The 24,692-nt window shown below is 50.3% G+C and overlaps 11 protein-coding genes across 11 annotated transcripts; 8 read left to right on the plus strand and 3 right to left on the minus strand.

The window, feature by feature from the left end:
- Positions 1-494: 494 nt before the first annotated feature.
- On the plus strand, positions 495-1,725 carry PtrM4_117990 (glycoside hydrolase family 16 protein; the record flags this gene model as incomplete). The annotated part of the gene is made up of 3 exons (XM_001935137.2): positions 495-573; positions 627-1,377; positions 1,443-1,725. The coding sequence occupies 3 exons, from the start codon at positions 495-497 to the stop codon at positions 1,723-1,725; spliced, it is 1,113 nt and encodes a 370-aa protein (XP_001935172.2).
- A 651-nt stretch (positions 1,726-2,376) lies between these two features.
- Positions 2,377-3,210, plus strand: PtrM4_118000 (uncharacterized protein; the record flags this gene model as incomplete). The annotated part of the gene is made up of 1 exon (XM_001935138.2): positions 2,377-3,210. The coding sequence occupies one exon, from the start codon at positions 2,377-2,379 to the stop codon at positions 3,208-3,210; it is 834 nt and encodes a 277-aa protein (XP_001935173.2).
- A 120-nt stretch (positions 3,211-3,330) lies between these two features.
- Positions 3,331-3,642, plus strand: PtrM4_118010 (uncharacterized protein; the record flags this gene model as incomplete). The annotated part of the gene is made up of 1 exon (XM_066108280.1): positions 3,331-3,642. One exon carries the CDS (start codon positions 3,331-3,333, stop codon positions 3,640-3,642), a length of 312 nt encoding a protein of 103 aa, XP_065961465.1.
- A 727-nt stretch (positions 3,643-4,369) lies between these two features.
- On the plus strand, positions 4,370-6,215 carry PtrM4_118020 (Trichoplein multi-domain protein; the record flags this gene model as incomplete). The annotated part of the gene is made up of 3 exons (XM_066108281.1): positions 4,370-5,226; positions 5,283-5,709; positions 5,757-6,215. 3 exons carry the CDS (start codon positions 4,370-4,372, stop codon positions 6,213-6,215), a joined length of 1,743 nt encoding a protein of 580 aa, XP_065961466.1.
- Positions 6,216-7,279: 1,064 nt separating this feature from the next.
- On the plus strand, positions 7,280-12,120 carry PtrM4_118030 (Myosin-tail-1 multi-domain protein; the record flags this gene model as incomplete). The annotated part of the gene is made up of 2 exons (XM_066108282.1): positions 7,280-7,961; positions 8,009-12,120. 2 exons carry the CDS (start codon positions 7,280-7,282, stop codon positions 12,118-12,120), a joined length of 4,794 nt encoding a protein of 1,597 aa, XP_065961467.1.
- Positions 12,121-13,917: 1,797 nt separating this feature from the next.
- On the minus strand, positions 13,918-14,873 carry PtrM4_118040 (RPS19A, Ribosomal protein S19E (S16A); the record flags this gene model as incomplete). The annotated part of the gene is made up of 3 exons (XM_066108283.1): positions 13,918-14,165; positions 14,568-14,616; positions 14,664-14,873. 3 exons carry the CDS (start codon positions 14,871-14,873, stop codon positions 13,918-13,920), a joined length of 507 nt encoding a protein of 168 aa, XP_065961468.1.
- A 140-nt stretch (positions 14,874-15,013) lies between these two features.
- PtrM4_118050 (uncharacterized protein) lies at positions 15,014-16,708 on the plus strand (the record flags this gene model as incomplete). Its single annotated transcript, XM_001935141.2, has 1 exon — positions 15,014-16,708. The coding sequence occupies one exon, from the start codon at positions 15,014-15,016 to the stop codon at positions 16,706-16,708; it is 1,695 nt and encodes a 564-aa protein (XP_001935176.1).
- Positions 16,709-17,012: 304 nt separating this feature from the next.
- On the minus strand, positions 17,013-17,987 carry PtrM4_118060 (DDE-3 multi-domain protein; the record flags this gene model as incomplete). The annotated part of the gene is made up of 1 exon (XM_066108284.1): positions 17,013-17,987. One exon carries the CDS (start codon positions 17,985-17,987, stop codon positions 17,013-17,015), a length of 975 nt encoding a protein of 324 aa, XP_065961469.1.
- Positions 17,988-19,406: 1,419 nt separating this feature from the next.
- On the minus strand, positions 19,407-19,643 carry PtrM4_118070 (uncharacterized protein; the record flags this gene model as incomplete). Its single annotated transcript, XM_066108285.1, has 2 exons — positions 19,407-19,578; positions 19,627-19,643. 2 exons carry the CDS (start codon positions 19,641-19,643, stop codon positions 19,407-19,409), a joined length of 189 nt encoding a protein of 62 aa, XP_065961470.1.
- Positions 19,644-20,299: 656 nt separating this feature from the next.
- Positions 20,300-20,455, plus strand: PtrM4_118080 (uncharacterized protein; the record flags this gene model as incomplete). Its single annotated transcript, XM_066108286.1, has 1 exon — positions 20,300-20,455. One exon carries the CDS (start codon positions 20,300-20,302, stop codon positions 20,453-20,455), a length of 156 nt encoding a protein of 51 aa, XP_065961471.1.
- Positions 20,456-21,257: 802 nt separating this feature from the next.
- Positions 21,258-21,473, plus strand: PtrM4_118090 (uncharacterized protein; the record flags this gene model as incomplete). Its single annotated transcript, XM_066108287.1, has 1 exon — positions 21,258-21,473. One exon carries the CDS (start codon positions 21,258-21,260, stop codon positions 21,471-21,473), a length of 216 nt encoding a protein of 71 aa, XP_065961472.1.
- Between the last annotated feature and the right edge of the window lie 3,219 nt (positions 21,474-24,692).

Here is a 24,692-nt window from a genome sequence, read left to right on the forward strand (position 1 = left end):
CCGCGCTTACAGCAAATGAAATGCTCTCGTGTAGAGTCTCACACGGACAATCGGCGCCTCTTACACGATGATTGAGGCCAATTGCCGAAGGCCCATCGAAAAGCTGCGGTACAATAAAGCACCGCAACAATAGCAAAAATAGCCAATGACGCTCAGGAGAAAGGGTTATCGGAAATCGGCAAGCGCCGTTTGTAGTTTAAGGCTCGTTGACCAATTAGTGATCCCCAGGGAGCATTCCTGCACTAGACAACTCCTTAAATCTTGCAGGGCTGCACCCCGATTGCTCTTCATCACCGAGTCTCAAAACACGGTTCTGACGCTCCCTTGAACGATCTTCCCCTCGTTTGCATTTTCTCGTTGCGAGAGTCCGCTCCTTCAGCCCCAAGCATCCCAGTCATTCCTTGATACACCACAAACAGCGCGTCTGGTCTACGCGCGATACCACGCTCTTTGAACACAAATCACTCGCTCACAAACCATCTCGTATTTCAAAAATGAGGTCATTCGTATTTCCCACGGCGGCGCTTCTTGCTGGCCTGATCTCGACGACGTCTGCGCAAACTCACACTGACTGTATGTCTTCTATATGAGATATACATGTCGTAGGTACTAATGTCCATCTGTAGGCTACCCGCTCAACACGACAGGATGTCCGGATATGGAGGCGCTTGGTGGAAACACCACCTTCAACTGGAACAAGACGGGTATTCCCAATGACGGCAAGGTCTGGAAGATGCCCAACCAGGGCAAGATTGACTGGGTTGAGAAGGGCGCAACCTTTACTATTGAGCGATCAGGCGACTCTCCCACAGCGAACTCTGCCTTTTACATGCTTTTCGGTCGCCTTGAGATTGTCATGAAGGTCGCGACCGGAGTGGGAATCATCTCCAGTGCTATTCTCCAGTCGGAAGCGCTTGATGAGATTGACTGGGAGTTCCGCGGCAACAACAACTCGATCCTCACAAACTACTTTGGAAAGGGCGACACATCGACTTATGACCGTGGCAAGGATTACATACTCGACTTCTCACCACAGGAGGATTTCCACAACTACACCATCGACTGGACCAAGGATCGCATCGAGTGGTGGGTCGACGACAAGCTGGTCAGGACGCTCACGCCGGCAGAGGCCCGCGACGGAACACGTTACCCGCAAACGCCTATGAACGTCCGTCTTGGTTCGTGGGCTGCAGGTGACCCAAACAAGAACGACCCCGGTGTCGTAGAGTGGGCTGGCGGTATCACCGACTTCAAGCAAGGCCCGTACACCATGACGATCCAATCCGTTTACGCGCAAGACTACACAAGCGGCGCCGCCAAGTACTCCTGGGAGGACATGGATGCATCTGGTAACTGGGAAAAAGTCAAAGTGCTCAAGTAAGTCATCTACGCGTTCTGAAACACTCGACGCACATAACAAAAAAGCTAACAAAAACCTGCAGGGGAAAATCCGAGGTGCTTGAAGAAATCCAATCGCCACACGGCGTCAGGAACAGGTACAAGGCGCTATCCAACGGCGCAAAGATTGGCATCATCGCCGGTAGCTTGGGCGGAGCGGCGCTGGCTGGAGTCATTATTCTTTTCTGCTGCATCAAGCAAAGGCGCGCGGGCAGGAAAGAAGCTCAGGCTCTGCTTGCGGAGGAGCAGAAAGAGGCGGCCGAGCTCAGCGAGTACAAGGCGCAGATGCAGGCTGGGCGGTTCGGCATGGGATCGCACAACGTCTAATAGCCGTGGGACGAGTCATGTTTTGCGCATGTGTACAATCTTTAATTGGAGGGGGTTTCTTTCTGATTGGCAGCTTTCTTGAATACATCGAGCCTGCTGTTTTTCCTTGTCATGGTCGCGTTATGATTGTTCTTCATACATATATACCCTTGTTGCTGTTTCTACTCACAGGCAAAAGGCTATTTCGTAGTTTTTTAGTGGACAAATGCGATATGGCTTGATGTCATGTTTGACTATTGCGGCTCTGTTGCATGACTACGTAATGGTGGAGATGCGAGGCTCACATGTGCATGTGCCTGGTTGGTTTCTCCAGAACTCCGCCGGAAACCTTGGAAGCATGTGGCACGGCCAGCACCGGCTAACTTGTCCTACCTCGGCCCCTCTGCTTGCGGTGGACCGGCCTTGCACAATCCAGCGATTGAATATTGAAAGACGAATGCCATAGCCAATCTCTTTCCAATTATCCATTATCGCAAATATGGCTTCTTTTTCGAGATCACTCCGACCTCTCACTCGCGTTGCGGCTGCTTCGTCACGGTCGCTACGACCAGCAGTCCGCGCCGGGCCTCAGTAGGTGTTCAACAATGTAGGCGATGCAGTGCAGCGGACTAATGTGAATGCCGTACTAGAATACGATGTCTTTCGTCGACCATGCCGCGCAGAGAAGCCATCGATATCTCAGATGTACCGCCGACGCCCATCACACATCTCTCCGAGACGGAGACACTCATGGGCGACTCCGTATCCAAGTTTGCAAACGAGGTCATCCTGCCCAAGGCACGAGAAATGGACGAGGCCGAAGCAATGGACCCAGCTATAGTAGAGCAACTCTTCGAGCAAGGCCTCATGGGTATTGAGATACCCGAAGAGTACGGCGGTTCAGGCATGAACTTCACCTCTGCCATCATCGCGATTGAAGAGCTGGCAAGAGTAGACCCCAGCGTCAGCGTGCTATGCGACGTGCACAACACACTCGTCAACACAGCCATCCTCAAGTGGGGGTCCGAGAAGCTCAAGAAGGAGTGGCTGCCCAAGTTGGCAACCAACACAGTCGGATCCTTTTGTCTGTCCGAGCCCGTGTCCGGCTCCGACGCCTTCGCCCTCGCGACAAAAGCCACACGCACAGACACTGGGTACAAGATCAGCGGCAGCAAGATGTGGATCACGAACAGTGTCGAGGCAAACTTCTTCATAGTGTTTGCCAATCTCGACCCCAGCAAGAAGTACAAAGGCATCACTGCGTTCATCGTGGAAAAGGGAACACCCGGGTTTGCGATTGCGAAGAAGGAAAAGAAACTAGGCATCAAGGCTAGTAGCACTTGCGTCATCACGTTTGACGATGTCGAGATCCCGAGGGAGAACCTTCTGGGCAACGAGTTTGAGGGTTACAAGTACGCGATTGGACTGCTGAACGAGGGGCGCATTGGTATCGCTGCTCAAATGACTGGTCTAGCTCTGGGAGCATGGGAGAATGCCGCTAGGTAAGCCCCGCCTCTCCCACACACACACACACACACACACACACACACACACAAACTAACCCCCCACAGCTACGCCTGGAACGACCGCAAACAATTCGGCACCCTAATCGGCGAATTCCAAGCCATGCAACACCAACTCGCCCAAGCCTGGACGGAAATCCAAGCCGCCCGCGCCCTCGTCTACAACGCGGCACGCAAAAAAGAAGCCGGCGAGGACTTCATCACCGACGCGGCCATGGCCAAGCTCATGGCCTCGCAGGTGGCGGGCAGGGTGTCGGGCCAGGCGATTGAGTGGATGGGTGGCATGGGGTTTGTACGCGAGGGGCTGGCGGAAAAGTACTTTAGGGATAGTAAGATTGGCGCGATTTATGAGGGCACGAGTAATATTCAGCTCACGACGATTGGGAAGGCGTTGCAGAAGAGGTATACGAAGTAGAGAGTGTGAGGGATGGGAGGGGGAGGGGTGGATGATTGGGGGAGGAGGCATTCAAAAGAAAGAGTGCTGCGTGTCTAAGTACATGGAAGGTTGAAATATACTTGTATCAAAACATATCACGATCATCGCTGATACTCCCTCCCTGTATGCACATCAGGCTCATCTTTTCCTCAACCAGGGCACGGCACGGCGGATGTAAGATATGTAAGATGTAGATCTCGGTTCTATGGCCGTCGTGCCGTCGTCGAATCGTACCGATACACAATGAAGATCAGAAGTAAGAGCGGAAAAGCTCGGTAGTGTACCAGATTACTGTGTATGTCATTGTTCCGTGCGTGGTGTGGGTGAGATAAGGTAGTGGGGTCTAGGGGTCTGGAGACTTTTTGGTCCTGGGGAGGGCTGAACCATTAGTTAGTACACCCCTTCTTTTTCTTCCTTTTTTCTTCTCCTATAATAATACAAGTTGGATGGTAGAAGACGTTACAACATAGGTGAAGAGAAAACGTAGAAAGGGGATTATAAAATTAGATTGAATAGTTATTGAATTAGTGTGGTAATAAGATAATAGTGAGTGTACTTGAAGCTTCGGAGATGACGGCCGGTAGTCGTGAGATTTGCACGTGCTTAACGTGTCTGTGCGCGTGATGCCCATAATCGCGTGCCGCACACCCCGCAACATCAACACCAATCCACCCTTACCACTTCAACCACCCATAACTCCACAACTATGAGTTGTATCAACGCTGCGATTGAAGCTATTGAATCGCGTGATCCCGGAGATAAATTTACATACTCTGAGGTTGCGCGCCGCTTTGGTGTTGATCGCTCTACGTTGTCGCGACGCCATCAACAGATCCGGGGCTCAAATGAAGCCAAATCACGTAATCAGCAACTCCTTCACCCACACCAGGAGCTACAGCTTCTAGAGCACATTGACGAGCTTACTGAGGCTGGCTTACCACCGACGAGGACTATGATCCAGAACTTTGCTAGTGCTATAGCCGGAAGGGCTGCCTCCCAAAGCTGGGTGACGCGCTTCTTTCACCGTCATCCCGACGCGATTATATCACGTTGGTCAACTGGTTTGGACCGCAATCGCCACCGGGCTGATTCTGTATACAAGTACGAGTCGTACTTTGATCTACTATCTACTAAAATGGCTCAGCACCATATTCGGGCGCAGGATGTATATAATATGGATGAGAAGGGATTCCTTATTGGAGTGACGGGGAGGAGTAAGAGAGTGTTTAGTAAGCAGAAATATGAGACTGGGGGCTTTAAGAAAGTGATACAGGACGGCAACAGAGATTGGATCACTGTTATCGCTGCTATATGTGCTGATGGGAGTACGTTACCGCCCGCGATTATATACGAAGCTACTTCGGGCAACATGTACGCCAGATGGGTTGATGATATCGCAATTGACGATCCAGTCTACGTTACCTCAAGTCCCTCAGGGTGGACCAATGATCAGGTAGGCCTGGCATGGCTCGAACAGGTGTTTGATCGCCATACGAAGGAGAAGGCCGGCAATCACACACGCTTACTCATCCTTGACGGCCATGGGAGTCACGTTACTATGGAGTTTATTGACTACGCGATCGCCCACAATATTATGTTACTCGTACTACCCCCCATAGTACCCATACGCTGCAGCCACTCGATGTGGTAATGTTCAAACCTCTGGCAGCCGCGTACTCACTCAGCTTGCAGCACTACCTCCAGGCGAGCCACGGTCTCTTAGCTGTGAGGAAGGATGACTTCTACCGTCTTTTCAAGCCTGCCTGGGACTCCTCTTTCATTAAGAAGCACGCGTTGAAGGCATTTAAAGCCACTGGGATAGCTCCTATAGATCCCGAAGTAGTACTTAAAAAGTTCCGAAAGTCAACACTAACAGCACCGCCGCCACTAGTGAACGTGAGTAGAGCTACTATCACGAACCTCATTAATCAGGCCTACGATCCGAGCTCTATTGCGGCCAACAACCTCTCAGACATACTCCTCCGCCTCCAGGCTGCCAAAGAGATCGCCGAGTACGAGAAGGACGCACTGCGCGCGGCGCTACACGTTCACCAGAAGCCCCGCAATCGGCACGAACCTCCCTAGATCTACAGCAGCGAAAAGCGTTCCATTCAGGGGCAGTTTGGTGGTCGCCGTGCAAGCTTCGAGAGGCCCGCTTCAGGCAGCTAGTGAAGGAGAAGGAGAAGGAGAAAGAGCTACTTGATAAGATAGAGTTGAAAGAGGCAAAGGAGAACAACAGGATCTATCAACTTAAGATCAAAGAGGCAGCGCGGGCGGCGCGTGAGGAGGCAAAGAAGGTGCGGGATGAAGCCAAGGCTGTAAAGGCTGCCGAACTTGACGCCAAACGACGCGATCGCGACGCTGCAAAGGCTATACAACAACCCCAATCGGGCAAGCGTAAGGCTTCAAAGCCCGCTGCAAAGCAACAGCCAAAAAAACGACGCGTGGGTGGTGCTGGCGGTGGTACTCTGGCTGAGGTGGCTGCACCGGCTCCCCCACCAACAACCACCCGACGCGGCCGGGCCGTCAATACTCCGGCAAAATATAGATAGACAAAGTTGTAGAGCTACGTCTATAGATCAATACACCGGAAAATCTCGCGATAATAGTTATTGTACGTGGCTGCGCAGCCTCAACTTTGCCGTCGTCGCGATATTGGTGGGGTGTGCGGCACGCGATTATGGGCATCACGCGCACAGACACGTTATCGATGGATGATGCCATCACCGCACCTCGACTGCAAGTAGTTTAGCCCCGCGGCCGCATCGCTGGGCTGCAGCAACATGCATGTACATGTGAAATTATTGATCGCTTGTGGATACACGACAGACGACGACGACGCCTGACTCGGGCGGCAGCCGTGTTCTATGACAGCTGCCGGTAGTTGAGCTACTGCGCGCTGCGCGCCTTATGGCACGCAGGAACGACGGGCCTCAGCGCTGGAGCGGAGTCCACCTTCTGATGGGGTGCATGTGCAGGTGCATCAGTCCATGTCTCCCCACCCTTCTGCTTCGCTCGACCCACCGGGACTGACCTCGTCGTTGGCATCATTCCAGCAGCCGGGCCGCAGGCGCAAAACACTCAACAACGGCGCCTTTTCTGGAAAGACTAGGATCTATCCATGTTAATTGGAATCCACCGCTAACGCTTGTACCCTGAACGAAATATCTGCAGAAAAGAACCATGGTTTGTTCGCTGCTGCTGCTACTGCTGACGCCCGCCGCCGCCGTCTCTCCTTCGTCATTGCTGCTGTGACGGGTGTGTCTCGCATCTTTCCGGCTGTCTCGGCTTGCAAAAGCCTGAGGCTGCTTATTTGCGTCCAAGCCAGCGTCTCTTGTCCTACCCTATAGTCGAATACGAAGCCTACACAAATCCTGTTCTTGCCTATTCCTAACCTCATCCCTGTTCTCTCCTCTCCTTCCAGTCCCGCTTCTCGCGTGACAGGCCCACATCGCACCACGATCTTTAGCCCTACCCGTCTCTTATCATCGACGCCAACGCACTCGGGCTTGTTGGAGCAGTTCCTCAGTGTGGTACTAAGTTTCGACCGTTTTTCTGCCCTAAAACGCCGTTTGGTCACCTCATGGTCGCATAACCTAACCACAGCCCGCCCGCCATGGCACCCGGATCCAAGACTAAGGATCTGGACCGTCCAAATGCTAATATTCGTACCGCATCTGGTTTGGAGAATATACTCCCCGCAAGTTTCATCAATATGCAGAAATGTGCTGGCGATATTCCAAAGGACGCCACATCACAGCCGTCCTCGCGTGCCATGTCGCGAACTCGTCCGTCTGCTACCCCGCTCTCCGGTTCTAGCCTATCGCGGTCCGTATCGTCCATGACAGATAGCTTCATGTTGGATCGTAGACGCTCTCCTTCAACAAAGCCTCTGCAATCTGAACATGATGGCGGGGAGAACTCGGAAGTCCCATCTCCAAAAGCGGGAGATGCGCCCACCGTCATATCAAACTGGGCGCACCTTTCTTACATGAAGACTCAGCGTAATACACTACGTGCCGAACTGAAGGCACACCAGATTGCGGGTGCTGAAGCGAAGCGATCCGTGACATCACTACGTCGTCTTGCCTTTCGCATGGCAGTTAACATATCAGTCAAGGAGAAGCAGATTACGAACACTGCTCGAAACCTTGCTAGGAGTAGAACAAACAGCTATCTCGAGGGTAAAGGTGCGCAGAGGAGGGTGGATGAACTAAAGAGGGCGTTGAAGATTGAGGAGGAACGGAACAAGGAGATTCTAGAGGCATTGGAAAGGGCTTCTATGTTGACCCTTGAGTGTGAGTGTATCGGATCTCGGCCTTAGTTTTGCTGACTGAAATGATAGACTCGACTCCACAAGATGAGCCTCAACACCGACCAGAACACAGCTTCTTCTCACCACCTCCGTCCCCACCGACGCGGTCAAGTGTGCCAGGTAGTCCAATCAGCGAGCCAAGGACCCCAACACGGCCGTCTCCGTCTCCCTGGAACGATGTCGATTTTGAGCTCACTCCTCGCATCGGAAGTGTAGCTGAGATACGTACGTCCGATAGTCGTTTGATACGAGCGAAACGCGAGTCGGATCGGGCGCTTGCCGTATGTCGACGCCGTATCGAACAGCTACAACATGAATGTGAAGAGAGTAGAGAGGATAGCAGATTCCTCGAGATAACTCGGGAGGGGCTAGAGCAGGAGATACGGAATTATCAGTCTCAGATCGCTGTTCTGGAACGCTCAAGGTTTGCCGTGGAAAAGACACTACAGTCCACCAAGTCTCAACTTTTCACAGTGATAGACTCAGAGGACAGATTGATACAGGAGCTGCAAGCCAAGAGCGAAGAGCTTGCTGCCTGGGAGGGAAGGGGTGGTGATATGCAAGGCAGGATTGATGCGTTGCAGAAAGAGAACACCGATCTGGACGAACGCCTCCGCGACCAAAGCGCTCAAATTAGAGAACTTGAGATCCGTACAGCTATCCTAGACGAGAGCTTACAATCATGTCGGAGCAAGCTTGAGGCTGCCGAATGCTACGAGACATCCCTGCAAGAACGACTGACCGAGAAGGAACAAACATGCGAAGGCTTGAAGAAGCGACTTGACCGAGGACGGCAGCACGTCGCTAGTCTGGAGCAGAAGATCACCGGCTATGAAGCCGATGCGGCGGAACATTTGCGGAAGATTGAACTCGATGGACATGACATTTCAGAGCTACGCGAGCAACTACAAAATTCGCAAATCATGAACCAGAACAATGAAAATGCATTGGCAACTTTGAAAGAAGAGATGGAGGTTCTACAAACCAAGTTGCAATCCGAAAGCGATGCACGCGATGCCCTGGCTACCGAGCTCGAGACGATGCGGACTGAGAAGACTGGTGTGGAGGATGAGTTACGTGTCATGACAGAGAGCTGGGACCAAGAAGCAGCAGCCAAAGTGAAGCTCTTGGTTGAACTGGAGGATCTGCGCAAATCGTACGATACTGCCGAAGCTAGTCTTGTACAAGCTCTCGGGCGCATTGAGTCACTGGAAGTAGCCGATGCCACTGCTCAGGCTACAGCAGAAACGCTCCGAGCTGAGAAGTCCAAGCTTGAGGCAGATTTAAGGGACACACAGCAATTACTCTCTAAACTGTACGAGGATGTGCAGACTAGAGACAGTGAGATTGCTGAACTGCAGTCTGCGAAAAAGGACTACGAACAGAGGCTTCAAGACTCAGAGCAGCAGGTTTTGTCTCTCGCAAAGGAGCTGGAGCAAACAAAAACTGTCATGAGGAAAACTGACGAACAGCATGCTGCGGATATGGCAAAGAGCGATGAACATTTGCGTGAACTTGAGTCGTCAATTCTCAATCTCCAATCAGCTTTGGCTACGTCGGAGAAACTGGAGGCGTCTCTACAAGAGGAGCTACGTCTTGTGCGAGACTCCAAGGATTCTGTTGAAAGCGAGCTTGGTGATGCTATGCGATCAAAAGCAGAGCTTCAAGATCGGGTTGACTATGTTCAGTCACAGCTCATATCGACAGCGGGCGAACGCGACGGTCTACAAGCGAATGTTACAAATTTTGAAGAGCAATTGAGGACTAGCGCAGACACCCAAGCCAGTCTTGAAGAGCAACTCGCGGCTATCACTGATGAAGGGGCGTCACTCAGATGTCGCGTGTCAGAGCTTGAAACGGAGCTCGAAGACCATCGTGATGCAAAGTCAAAAGTCGAAGAGGCCTTGTCGATTGCTCAGATGGATGGTGAGGCATCTGGTACAGAACTGGCTGATCTCCACGCTCGGATCGAGGAGTCGGAAGCTGCCACACAAGAAGCCCAGGCAGGTCTCTATCATGCTCTCCGCTCAAAATCAGATCTCGAAAACCAACTTCAGTCCGCACGAAACAAGCTGAAAAAGGTTGAGTCAAAAGCCAGTGATGTGCGCTCACGGCTCTCTACCATTCATGAGGAAATGGTGGAACTGCGACAGTCCAAGGAGAAGGCCGACAAAGACTTGAAGGTTGTTAGTGCTGCTCGCGATGCACTCGACCAGGACTTACAACACTCGCGGTCTCAGCTGCAGGCAATCCAGGCAAAGGTATCTCAGCTCGAAACGAGACTATCGTCCACCGAAGAAGAGCTTGAAGCTATGTGCCGAGCCAAGGCGGCGGTCGAAAAACGTCTGAAAGAGACTCTGGAGGCCACTGCTGAGCTGAACAAAGAGCTGGATACGGCTCGTAAAGAGAACGCTGACATGCGAGACCGACTCGACAGCATGACAACATCTAATGCAAATCTGAAAGAGGATCTTGTCGTGACTCGCTCGCAGCTAGCAGAGATTGATCTAGAGAATACCCATCTCACGTCGAAATTATGCGACGCGGAAGAAGAGCTAGATACTCTCCGCCAACTCAAAGACGATGTCGAAGGGAGGCTTAGTGAAGCGCTAGCAGCATCGACAAATGCAGAGCAGAGTCTGGCGTTGACTCGCGCCCGTCTCGAAGAACTTGAATCACGAGACTCTCGCATGGTTGCAGAGCTGGCTCAAACCAGAGCGGAGATGGATACCCTGGCAAAGACCAAAGTAGAGTTGGAAAGCAAACTTGATGCTGCTGAAAACAACACCGGATCTCTTCAGGCCGATGTTTCCAGCATGCGCTCACGGATGGCCGAACTTGAATCTAACACCGCGACCTTGCTTTCTCAGCTTGCAGCAAGTGGGAAGGAACTAGAAGAGTTGCGATCATCACGCGCTCTTCTTGAAAGCTCTTTTCAAACTGCTTCCGCCCGTAGCGGTTATCTTGAAACTGAACTGCACGCTGCTCAGATGCGGCTTAGTATTGCTGAGGCGGAAAGTCTCGAAGCGATGAACAGGTTCCTCTTAGCCAACAAGGAGCTAGCCTCTCTCCGTGATGAAAACGTAAAGCTCGACACGTCTAGAAAGGAACTGCTAACCCGCCTTGCAACCGCAGAGGAAGAGTTGAATACTGCGCGCGAGAACAATATCCGACTCGGAGCCTTCCTAGAACGTGTGGAGTCAGACATGACTAAGGCTCAGACTGCAGTTGAAGAGACGGAGAAGCGCTATCATGAGTTTGTGCAAAGTGCACAAGCCAAGCTCGAAGCCGCGGAGAGCTCCAAACTACGATTTAAGGACCGGTTGACGGAGCGAAACAACGAGCTTGAGACGTTGATAAACGAAAACTCCGACCTTCACCAACAGATTGGTGACCAGACACGCGAACTGGGTGCGCTTAAGGTGGGCAAGGGAAAGCTGGTGGAGGAGCTATCCAAGAAAGAAAAGTACATCGAGGAACTCGGTTCTTCTGCGGAGAAGCGGCTGAAGTCGATGAACTCTGCGTACAACGGTCTCAGACAGAAGTTTGAGGAACAGCAGAGCCAACAGCGGCGGTTGGATGATGACCATGAGACCGCCCTTCGCCTGGAAGCAGAGCTAGAGAAGAAGATGACTGAGATTGAAGAGATGCATCACAACCAAGAAGAACCCGTCGCCTCCTTTGCCGCGTTAGAGAAAGAAGTAGAAAACCTCAAAAACGACAAGAGGGCTTTCGAGAAGCTAGTCGCGACGCTTTACGAGAAGATGAGACACCTAGACGTCCTAGACGAATGGACCGAGCAAGGCGAAACCAATCGCGCTGGCTCACAACGCCACATCACCATCCAAGATGAACCATACGACACTGCTCCGTCAAGCCCCATGTCAGCTCATACGCGGAGTTCTATAGGGTTGGGATTACATATCAGCGGGCAACACGATAGACCTGTGACACGTGCTAGTACCATATCACACCACGACGAAGACGATGCATGGACCAGACAGATAGAAGAAGCGCGCATGCAAAGGAACGAAGCAGCCCTCCTCCTCAGCGGCATGAAGAAATTCCGCGACAACCTCAAAAAGACCCTGCGAGACACCGACGCTCATCTCCATCGTCTAGAAAAAGATATCAAAGCGTAAGTCGCCCCCCCTTTCCTTATGACACAAACTTGAACTAACACACACACCCCCACAGCAAACACACCCCCAACCTCCTCCGCAAAAAAAGCCGTCCCTTGAACTCGCCTACCCCCGCCACCTCCACCGCCATCGCCATCGTACCCCAAACTCCTACGCGCCGGAAATCCTACCACGGCTTCGGCTTCTCCCCCAAGTCAAATCATAGACATGGTAGTTATCATTTTCCTCCTTACTCTGAAACCCCGGTGGCGGCGTCGTCGTCGTCGTCGCCTGATCGACCAAGGACGAGTCATGGTATTAGGGGTAGACTTGTTGGAAGGAAGAGTGTGGGTGATGAACTTGGTGGGGGTGTGGGTGTTGATGGAAAAGAGCATAAGAGGAGGTGGAGTCATGGGTTGAGGGGGTTGTTTGGTAGGGATTTGTAAGGGGTTTGGTTTGGGTTTGGTTTGGTTTCTCCCGTGTTGAGTTTTGTTTGGGGGGGGGGGGGGGGTTTGCCTGGTGTGTATGGGGGTTTGGTGGGCATTTCCTATGTTCTTTTCACTAGTGTGTTAGGGTTAGATTGGGTTGTGGGTTGTAAGAATAGGCGTGGGTGTATACTCATTTCTAGGGTGGATTCTTCTGCTTCTGCTTTCTTTTTTCTTTCGTTCTGGATACGGTTGTTTATTCATCGTACACACCATGGTGGCTACCGGTAATACATGCTGCCGTCTTTTTCTTATTTGTCCGTTTGTTTGTTCGTTTTGTTAATTGCGTTTGGGATGGGCTGGGACATTGATATGGCATAGCTATTACTCAGGTGTGCGTTCTCTTTTTTTTCAAGTTAGGATAAGAGCGATGGTATGGGTACAAGGGGGTTTATTAGTAGAGCATTGTAGAAGTGTAGAATGAGAGAATTGAGTTATGAATCTTTTGTCTGTCAGGTCTTTTCGGTGATTCATCTGGGTGAATGGAGGGTAGGGACGGGGGTGATGACGCGTGTGAGGGGGAGGGGGAGGGCGAGAGTTTAACGGAGGAGATGCAGATAGTGTCGGATCACAGATATCAACGATATCTCAGCCATGCGATCGGCTGCACTGATCTCGGTCACGCGAGCAGGCGCACTGGCATCAGTCACGCGGACAGGCGCACTGATCGCGGCGTCCGAGCAGCGCTCAGACCAGACCTCCTATATCTAGCTCTTCCATAGTTAAGACAATCAATCAGAACCATCACCGAACAGAATGAATTCCTAGTCATCGTTATTTTCCTTTCAGCACTAGTGCTACAGCTCTACCAACAGATAGGGCTATCATGTTGAGAATCTCATACTACCTAACTTATACACCTCTCCATGCGCAGTGTAGTAAATACCCCTTTGTAAGCCTGCGTGGTTCCGTGCGAGCTAGTGATGACGGTATAGATAAAATAAGAGTGAAAAAGCTCCGCAGTTACTCTCTTCACAATTATGCAATTGATGGTTCTTCATTCTTCCCCCTGTAGTCTAGCGCTTACCTACAGGATCTACAGGATGGGTACTTTATCTTTGTTATTCATCACACTTAGTTTTCCAAAGTCAATTACTGTAAGTTACTCAAGCGAATGAAAAAAAATAGCACAAGTTAGTATGGGGATGAATACGGCTTGGTGGCAAAGTTTGTAGATTTTATCGTATTTCTCTCTAGAATCTCATACCACGGCCGAAATACCCAGCTGAGCGTGTGAACATCAGCAATCCGTGCTATCATGCATTGAATTGCATTTCAAATCCATGCTGCCGCCGGTTTTTGCGCCAATGTTGTCGCGCCAGACAAGTAGCGTTTAGGCGTCGCTCGAGTCATCGTCGGCAGCAGCCTCAGCAACGGTCAAGGCAATGCGATCGAGATCGCGCTGACCCTGAGCCGTAATGCGACGACCGCCAGTATTATCATCCAGCTCCAGAATCTGCAGCTTGGCGAGCGCCTGAATGGCCTTGCGGTCGACGCTGCCGCTACCGTTGTAGTGATGGGAAGGGCGCATTCCGCGGTTCTTGCCCGTGCCGTGAACTTTTCGGAGGCGACTGACGCCGACTACATGTTGTTAGTCTGGGATGAATGAAGCGCCGGGAGGGTGGTGCATCATTTACCAGTCTTCCTCAGGTAAGAGGTGGCGGGCAACAGCCGCGCAGCGAACGTAGAACCAATCCTGATCCGAGGGCGGAAGTTCCTTTGCATGACCCGTCTTAACTGTATCGACCCAGCCTTTGCAGCAAAAAACGTTAATACCTTTCTCTCTCATCGCATGCTGCATCGCGTGTGTAGATGAATTTTCTCATTCTTGCTCAAAACATACCCGGAACAGGCAATTTGCCTTGGCGCTTCAGAAACTGAGCATACGCTTGTATGAACAGCTGCGCCTACAAAATCGACCCCCTTTCAGCAAAGATTTCCGTCATCAGAGCCTTTTCAGGCCCCTCACACTTGCACACTTACGTCGACGTCGCGGACTCCAGTCATCGTGATGGTCCTGGTCTGTGTAGTCCTGTTATCAGCAAATTGCCCGTTATCGCAGCTCGCGCGCGGACTTACATTGGCGTTGAAAGCTGAGTATGGTCTAGAATTAGGACTGTCTGGACAGTGGTGAAGCACAAGAAACGTGAGTGAGAGAAGAGCCGAGCGTGTGTACGCGGTAATTTTTGATAGGTCGAGCTGTGCACCTACGTGACATATTGTGGTTTTCGAAATACCTTGAGCCGCCTGGATCTGGTTAGCTTGGTGCCCAAGAACATCAACTCCCATAGTAATTTGTTAGTAAATTAATGCAGCAGCCGTTTCCCACCTCCAGAAGCCCATGAAGCTAGTCCTGTACTCTAAATCGTTCGTGTATAGCGTTTTGTTTGTGTGGAGCTTGTTGCGAGCTCAATCTAGCTGCTGTTGGGATGCCGCCCAAGCGCCAGCGTAAGCCGAAGCAGCCATTCGATCAAGGCGTTAACCCGTCCTCCCAGAAGCGTAGAGCGCCAGCAACTAGACAAAATCCTACCCATTTAACGCCTAAACGTGTCCGCCGTGAGGCGCTGCCGTCGCCTCCAGCGACTGCTCCGCCGCGCCGTCAAAGCCCGTTGTCCGAGCCTGAGCTGCAAGCCACCCAAACAGCTGCCTCCGCGCAAGCTGAAGATATCGTTGGCGAGGATGAGGATACTTTCGAGGATGGAGATGGCGATCCGCTGCCTGAGGATGAGGATGAGATCGCTGCTAAGGGCGCTGCCGGTAGTGTTGAGGATGAGGGAGAGCCAGCGTACCGACGTCAAGAAGGCACTCCATGGCTGCCTCGCTCATCGCAAGCGCTAGAGGATGAGGTTAATCCTGTACTGCGCGTTAGGTGGAGGGCTTGCCTTGGTGGTGATATGGAGAAACACTTTATTCCTGAAGCTGCCGATAGCGAGCACGGCGTACGGCTGTACTCGCTGCATTTCGACGACCTATGGCAGTGGGTAGATGACGTTGTTGCAGAATTACGGCCAAAAAGAGCGAAGATCTCATCTGTTTGCACTGTTGTTTACCCAGCTAAGCAGGCCAAACGCGAGCGCGCGATAAAGCGATTGCGGCGAGGTGTTGATGCAACGTGGAATAGCTTTCAGCGCCTTGTTGTAGAGGTTGATAACTATGTCAGCGAGCCAGTAAACGTCGATTTCGAGCTCATCTTGGCTGAAATTCCAGGGGAGCAGCAGCCGTTGCCAACGGTTGTCGACGGTCCTCGTCGACGCACCGCAACGGTGATTCAAGAGGAGGGGCTTGCTGGTGTAATAGCAGCTGAACAAGCAGGTAGCGGGCATGCTATTGCTATCCGGGATAGATGGCGCTGTACAGATACCCATTGCGAGAACTATCCTTATTGCTGCTGGATGGCGCCAACAGCGAGGCAGCCAGCGCGCTTCGAAGATCACCTCTTTGTCAACGGCAACATTATCTCCATGTGGGCAAGAGCAATTACAGCGAGAAGGGCAACGTACGATGAGCCATCTGATGATGTACGGCTTGCAATTTTGAGAGCAAAGGACCTGCGGGTGCATGAGAAAACGCGCAAGTTGCGGGCGGCTGGAGATGGCGACGATGATATCAAAAGCTTAACAAAACTGCTCATCGTTGGACAGCTTGAGCGGATGAACAGGCAACCTCAACAGGAGTCTAACTTGCAGGCAGCTGCACCAACGATAACAAGAGCTGAGGTATCTAGTGCATCTCAGTGGGCGCCTATCCGATATGATCATGAGCAGGAGATTAACGAGCATACTAGTAATTTCTTTAACTACCTTAAGTTAAAATTTCCTACAGTTGGAGAGGACATTAACGAGCTTTATAAGACTCTTGTTATTGACGGAGCTATGGATATCAACCTCTTGATGCAGCCATCTGGTGATATCTTGAAGTTGTGGACGCAGCATTTCAAGCAGCCTCCTGGCTGGTTTTTCACGCTACAAAACACTGCAAAAGAATGGCAAGCTGGGTACCAGGGTCTCACAGATCGTAACTGGAGACGAGTCGAACGTTGTAAGAAAAGAGAAGAGATTGCGCGCAAGAAATTGGTGGTTGAACCGTCTAGCAGTGTTGTGGAGGATGATGGCGAGAATGCTTGAAGCTTAGTGGCCTGAGCGTTTTTGGTGACAGCGGCCCGTGCCCGCTATAGTGTTGAGGTTTTTCAGGCGTTTCAAATGCGCTGCAACAATAGTCTATTTGGATAGCCCTATGTACAACACTACAACGTTATGCGATTATAACAGGTTAACTTCCTAAGATAGTTCTATATGTATAGAAATAGCTCTTATTTTTTTAGAATTATTAAATCGCTTTTGTGGGTTGCGCATTAAGGTGTAATCGTTCGCATTTGTATGGTATCATCTACCTATAGAAACGTACTGTGGCATCCATTTAAAAGCACAATTAATAGGGATAGCCACACCTATGGAACCAGCTTCTGCAGTTAATATTACAGCACACCAGCTGCGCTGCATACTCAAGAAAGACCCCAAAGTCAATGAAGTTCTCCGCTTGCGCTGAATTCCTTTTCATCCACCCCTTGAGCTGCTTAAAGCTCTTCTCGATGGGGTTGAAATCTGGTGAGTATGGCGGCAGATACTCAAGGAGTACTCCAGCACTTTGGCAAAGCACCCGTACACGCTCTGATCGATGGATGGAGGCGTTATCAAGCACGATTACTGAGGCTGGCCCTGGGTGAGGATTGCAGAACGGCAGCACTTGAAACTCTAAGAAGTCTTCTAGGATCTCAGATGTAATCGCGCCTTGAAAGATCTTATAGCTTATGTAGCCATCTATCGTCATGGCTGGCAGCAGCGACCACCGTTCTGATCGCCTGAAGCTGTGTGATAGCTCCACCGGCTCCCCGATTGGAGACCAGCCATACTTGCGGTCGCCCGTACGCTCATTGCAGGCGCTCTCGTCCAACGCAACGATCTGCTCCGCCTTATAGTGTTGCGCCATCCTGGCAAGATAGAGGCGGCGGAGTGGCTCACTCTGCTCCTTTGCCCGCTTTGTTGCAAGCTTGCGAGACCATCTCATCTTCTCTAGCTCTCGGTAAACGCTCGCAAGGCTTATCCTAACGTCGTACTCGTCGTACAAGAAGTCCCTCATCTCATCCATGTATGCGCCCGGTGAGCCATTGAGGTATGCCTGAAGGCCTTCGCGCTGAGCTTGCCGGAGTATAGATGGCCGCCCAAGTCGAACGCAGCGCGGCGGATAAGGCACGCCCCAAAACTCTAAGCTCAACCTCAGCTTTGCTACTGTGTTACGGCTCGCACCTGTAGCTCTAGAGATGGCTCGATCACTTTCGCAGGCAGCAATTCGGTCGAGGATAGCCTGGAGAACAGCGGGCTGCAAGCGGTGGCCGGTGCCTGGCATCGCGATGAGATGGGCTCGAGAAAATTGCAACACCAAAAACGCGAGTCAGTAGAGGCGATCGCAGCAAACAATGAACTTCAAATACGTTGTGGGTGTTAGAAAGCGTGGCTGCATCGATTTACTAACAAATTACTATAGGAGTTGATGTTCTTGGCCACCAAGCCAACCAGATCCAGGTGGCTCAAGGTATTTCGAGAAACACCCATAACAAACTCAACACCCCCAAATCTTTACAGTACTATACACCCACAACAACCTATTTAAAAAAGCTAAAAAATTAAAAGTATAGTTACTCTCCTCTTAATAAAGAGTAAGCTGTTTTAATTTTATAAGATTTTAACAGCGTTATTGTATAGTTATAGGGATAGAGAAAAAGTAGAATATCTAGTTTTTTATGTTACCTAGGTGTGTGTGTTAGTCTCACATATCTGCCAATGAGGAAACGACTGGGCCCACCAACTTCAGACTCCATTAGTATTAGTAAGCTGAATTTGTCGCTTCATGTCGAACTGAAGCCTGAGGGCCCAAACCACGGTACTAGCCAGACGATGCCTTCACCCAAAGCCAGGCCAGCTAGAAAGCATCAGAGACCTGTCTTCGATCAGGAGACGCAATTAACGAAAATCTGTACTGCTATTGCAGCCAAACGTCATGCGAATCCCAAGTGGCAATTGTCGGTGCCGACCAAGCATGCGCAGCCAGACGGCGACACTGTGAGCTATTTCAGCCGCTTATGTACAATCCTGTAACGTGCATCAGTACACGGCTACATATCCCGAAAGGCTTCACTGCTGACGGTGGATGCTGGCGACGAGCCTATCGTCACACATGAACAGACATCAGTCAGCGACAACTGCAGCAAAACCAACGTTTCCCAAGGCAAAGACACTACGCATATTCGACATGAGGCTTTGGTGCAAGTAGAGCAACAGACGAGACCTGTTGAAAAGCTCTCATCCCTGCAACTGCACCCTTTATATCGCAGTCATACCCGATCTGATAATAACAAAGAGTTGTCTCCGAGCATGCATGAAGAAGAATACGGCTACGATGCAGTTGATGGAACTTAGGGAGATGATAGTGAGCCAGAGGAGGGTGAGATAACGACTGACCATCGAGACCTAACCCACGCCCTTCGAGATATCAACTATGATCAAGGGTGAGTAGGGCAATACGTTTCCTGTTTTTGGACAACATTGTTTGAGTGAGCTTTATGACATATCACAGATTTTCCTCTCTTCCCCGAGCTTTCCTTGTCCATGTAAAGCTATTGAAACACCCTGCCCGACTCACGTGTAAGAATGGTAGCGTTTTGCAGACAGTGCACCTCCCATCTCCGCGTCGCGCAGCCGGTATGAAATCGCGGTCTAATTTCTCAGCACGGCACCATCTCTCGGGGCCCGTGGTCTGCCATGGGCTCTACCGGTCCGTTTTCGACTTTGCCTTTTTCGTTAGATTCTGTTTTGACGTCGCACACGTATCGAGAATGCCTCGTGCATTGACAACGGTTTCTAGCCATTCCTGACACCGCTTTTTTAGGATTTCAGCGTTGGAAGGACTTGCATCTGCGATCACATAATGGGTCGCTGGACTACCAAGCGTCAGAGAGCTCTGCTTGGGCCACTGTCATTACACTTACGGACGTGCTACCACCATGAATTAATTACCGTACGAGCCTCACGTAACCTTCCGAATATCTCCGAGAAAGCAGGCGGGCGATCTTGTACTCCTTCAAGCTGGCATGGCATACATATGTAGGCTGGTGGCTCGTCAGCGCAGACTTGGGAACAATCAAGACACTAGCGGGTTTGTTTCCTAATATAGGGTGGCACGAACCTTGGAGTGATCTGAGACATGCTTAATTAGGAAACAAAACCGCTAGTGTATTGATTGTTCCCAAGTCTGCGTCAGCGTGAGCATAGTTGTTGGCCAAGCCACATGAAAGGGGTCTGCCCCGATTGAAGTTAAATAAGCCTCTCTATCATTCCCGCGTTCTGCTCAAGCCTCGCCACTAAACTTGTTGCGGTTTGTGAGGCAAGGGTATTGCGCATGTCACGTGCGTTGTCCTGGCGCTCCTCCCTCCCCTCCATGAGCACCTTCTCCCCTCACCAGCATCAGAGATACGTCATGTAAATAGACCCTGATTATGGCTACATATAAGGTGGCCATGACAGCACAACAACAACAGAACACAATATACTCTGATGACTGCCTCGCGCGGTTACACTTTAATTGACTGCATTAACTGCAACAAAACTCGTACTTCCGATCAGACAATAAGACAACCCTCGTTCAACTCTTTGACCTATACGATGTTGCTTCAATCGCAGATTGCATTCGTCTTTTGCGCTATTCTGGCAGCTGCTCCAGTTATCCATGCGAAGAGCGTTGTAGCCGATGGTCCTTGCAATTCAGATGAGATTGCCGGTTGTAAAACAAAAGGATATGGGTGTTGGAGGTGGAAGTAGGTACATTCTATTGTCTACACCAATCCGACTAATGCAATTTTAGAAACGCAGGCGTTATATGCATGGATGTTCTTCAGATTTGTCACGATTGCAGTACGGGCTTTGATGGTAGGGTCCTCGAAGCGTACGTTTTTGTTTACATCCCCCGTCTGTAGCTATAATCTCTAACATAAGTAGTAATCGGTTCGGTTATGATTGCGGTTGCGTTAAATAGCCAACCTGCTTTTCCTCAACTACTCGACCCTTTGTATCATCCGACAAGACGATGCGATATTCATCTCGACATCCCATCAAGCATTTGGACAAAATAGCGGCACCGTCAAGTCAGCCACAACTTGGGAATGCGCTCTCTTAGTTCACACTAGCCGTTTAAATATATACTCTTCAAACTATCTATTCTCAGGTTCTGCTCTAGATGTTGTTATGACTGTGTCTGTTGATTTCGAGGATCAAGGGCAGAATTGTAGGCCCACACGTTCAACGCAATGCTCGATGGTGGTATCTTGTACCTCCCAGCTAGTAAGCATAAGCTAGCTGTAAACGCTCATAGCTTGCCGCTGTATGCGTTAATGATCGGAGCAACTAAGCCATACTTGCACCGATATTCGTGGCTTACATTAGTGAAGAAGGTAACCATGTCACAGTATACGCGGCCTAGACTCCTATTGACCTAGACTATCTTGGCTTTGAGTCGGCCAAGGTGTTTAACGTACACCTGTCCGTCTCCTACCTCTCTTTCTCCTCAATCCAAATCAAACACTTTCCCAAATCACAACAACATCTTAGTGTTCCTATCTTGATTATGCTACCACAATCTCTGGGTCTATTTGCGTTTTCCGCTTTCGCGGCAGTTGCGCAAGGCGCAAGTGTTTCACTGGATGCACGCCAGGGACTCAAACTTGCATGGATTAAGGGCGGGTGCAGCACTGTAGAATTGAATTTCTGTAAAACACTAGAGACACAGTGGCCGAAGAAGGGAGTCGTTAATATGGAGTGTTCAGTCTACACGCAAGCATGATCTAACCTCTACATTGAACGTTTTGTTAACCTACAAATAGAGACAAGCCAGCCGGAAGATTGATCGGACCTATATGCGAGGAAATTAGGGATACAGTAGATTGTCTATGTTCGAGTGGTCGCTCCGGTCTTTGGCTTGCGAGGTAAGCATTTTCTTTATACCCAGACGTTTTGTGGCTACAATTACTGACAGAAGTGAAGCAATACAGAGGGTTTCCAGTGCGGCTGTCATCCGTGATTCCGAACAGGGCATGGCTAGAAAGTAAGCTAATGTTTGGTATACGTACGCTGGTGACATTATGTCAGCATGGGCACGGAGGGAAGTGGTCCCTTGATTACACCGAACTATCTTAGCTTTGGAGAAGGGGACGGAGCATTTAAGAAGCCGATTGATTCTCAGTTCAGGCAACGCAACTTGCGAATTCAGTCCACACAAAATCAACATTCTGTTCAGTCTCTCTTCAACTCACACCATGTTGTCCAAATCTCAAGTCCTATCTGCCTTTGTCGCTTTCACGGCAATTGCGCAAGCTATGAATGTGCCGCTGGATTCGCGCGACACCCCGGGGATTGCCTAGAACGTGCGCAATTGCTCGCCCGAGGAAGTCACTTTCTGCAAAACCTATGCCACAAGTAGGGGAATCGGCTTTAAGAGTTGTCAAATTCTTTCGTAAGTACAATCCGACGTCTACATATACCTCGCTAACTCGCATTTAGACCGTCATACAATTATCCAGGTCCTCAGAACCCTGTATGTCTTTCATCGAACAGTTGTACAAATAACTGTCCGGTTCAAAGGGGCTATAATGTTGAGGGTTATGTCCCTATGCCGTAAGCGTTTCTCTATATGTAGAACCTGTAGGTACGACTACTAACGAACCTAGGAATACACCTGGCTACACCTGCGCTTGCGGTTATGCTGGTGAATTCGGTGGAATCTAGTTGGATAAGGCGACTCGAGTTCATAGCGGCATTCGACGGAGCAGTTGGATTTGATCGTGTCGAGATTGGACCAGCATCACCATCGGATACTCTACACCAACCATTCTCTTCTCCATACAATCAATCAACATGGATACAGGACATTGTCTAGACAGTGGCATCGTGTTTCTCGTGATGGACTCTATTAAACTATGGAACAACCGGTCGACGACACGCATGCGATGCGTGGGTGTTTCGCAGCACCTGTCTCGCGTCTCCCAAGGGGCGGAAGCACCGGGCGCAAATCATCTGAACACGCGAAGAGATCTGCCGTGAGTGTGCCTGGCGTAAGCGCCAAGATGCGAGATTCTCGTGTCTGAACATGGGTGCAAGTATTGGATCGTGTTGGTCAAGTTACGCGAGCGATTCGCGGTTGAGTTGCTGATCCGTAAGCACCGAGCTCATCCCACCGCAAAAGACGGTGACGTCCAGCTGGAAGCAACTGTGGCGGCGGGCCGATATTGCCTAGCGAGATGGGGGACGATGTGCACGCAGAGCTAGTCAGAATGCTATACGAAGCCTACCAATGGAAAGGCTATGAATAGAATGTAAAGCTAGAGCCCGTCAACTACATATCAATGACGCTATTAACGCAGGTACACCAGTTGTTAGATATACAAGATAGAGCGCGTCGTGCCAAGAGAGGCTTAACTGTTCACCAAGGCGCCAGTTCTCACAAATTCCTTTAAACAAACCACTAGTAACAGACGGGCGGCGATCAAGCCCTCTAACATATGCATATCACTGTACAGTAGAAAGAATTCTCAAAAACCGCTTCGTCTTGTGGAATGTCACCCAGCGCATCGGTCCAGCCGAAATCTCGGATTGTAGCGTTTTATCCGGGTTTCGTCGAGCATCGCTAGGAATATAGTTGTGGCATGCGCACATTCTGTATACTCTATTACATGCAATCTTCCTATTGAATACGTACTTGAAAAAAAATACAACAAGTCAGTATGCAGTCGCATTCTTCTATGTAACATGTTAGTTGCAGCCGTTGCGATAGGTTGATGATGAAGGTGGAGAAACGTGCGTGAACTTGTTGTATTGGAGCTACGGGAGAAGGGAGAATATCTGTGGTGCGCGCACGGAGCAGCTGACTAATCAGTGCCTGGCCAATCAGAGCACGGGAAGCCTGATTCACCGTGAATACTAGTGAAGGCTCTCACCGCGTCTCGACAGTTGAACATGTGGCAAGCCAACAGCGATTCAGAGCCATCGAGCACTCTCATATCGTCCAGATAAATCAGTGTCGCGATCACCAACTATTACGCAAGAAAAGACATGGTTTCGGCATTGGCTAATCGTGTCCGAGAAGTATCCTTGTTAGCTTCTGTTGTCAACAGATTCCTGCAGAGTATCTTCCAAAGGTGTCGCGCTTCCCCGCATTAAACTTCTAGAAGTCCATCAACGGCCCCTTAGACAAGGGTCAAGGGTGCATTGTGAAGGCTAAGCCGAGTTGCGAAATTCTACATCTCTGGGTTCTATCCAGCACGAAGCCCTGTGCACTGGAGCCGCAGTCTTTCGAGATCTCTTATGTGCTTCCTAGCTGATAAAAGCATCTTGGGGCCCTTGTAATTAGAGTGCAGTACCAACATGTACAACTGCCTCGCCGGCATACCTTGGTGGATCAATATTGTAGAGTGTCGTTTTGATCTTGCATCTCAATTATTCCCGAGTGATGCCGCATTAGACCCTTCCAGACCTCTGACACGAATAGTGCACTTGGTTAACGATGCACCTTAACCCGCACGATTGGGTGAACTACTCATTGCTATACAGCCTATCTCACGTCATCGCTAGGATTGGCATTTGATAATCACCGCAACATGCTTAGAGCATCTTACTACCGACAATTATAATAAGCACCAAGAAGACAGAGTTTATCTGCAGATCTGAGAAGCGAGCATGCCTTGCTGCTAATGGTTGATTGTAGACTAACTTTACGAACTTTACGACATGACTTCCACCTTGAACCATCTTACTTTACGTACCTGCAGCCCAGGTAATGCATAATAACTATGTGTCAGAATATGGGCATATTTTGGGTGGTGGACAAAATCCGGGTGTTCGGAGCTGTGGATTCTGTGGATCAGTTAAATTAGTCAGCGCGCACAATCCACCGCGACCCAACTGATCGAACAGCGTTGGACAACAGAACAACACGACATCAGACCAGAACAATACAATCGATCCCCATCATATTATTATACTATTATCCCCGTCTTTGATAACCCAT

This window comes from Pyrenophora tritici-repentis, chromosome 6 (genome assembly GCF_003171515.1).
Source record: "Pyrenophora tritici-repentis strain M4 chromosome 6, whole genome shotgun sequence".
Classification (NCBI taxonomy): domain Eukaryota; kingdom Fungi; phylum Ascomycota; class Dothideomycetes; order Pleosporales; family Pleosporaceae; genus Pyrenophora; species Pyrenophora tritici-repentis.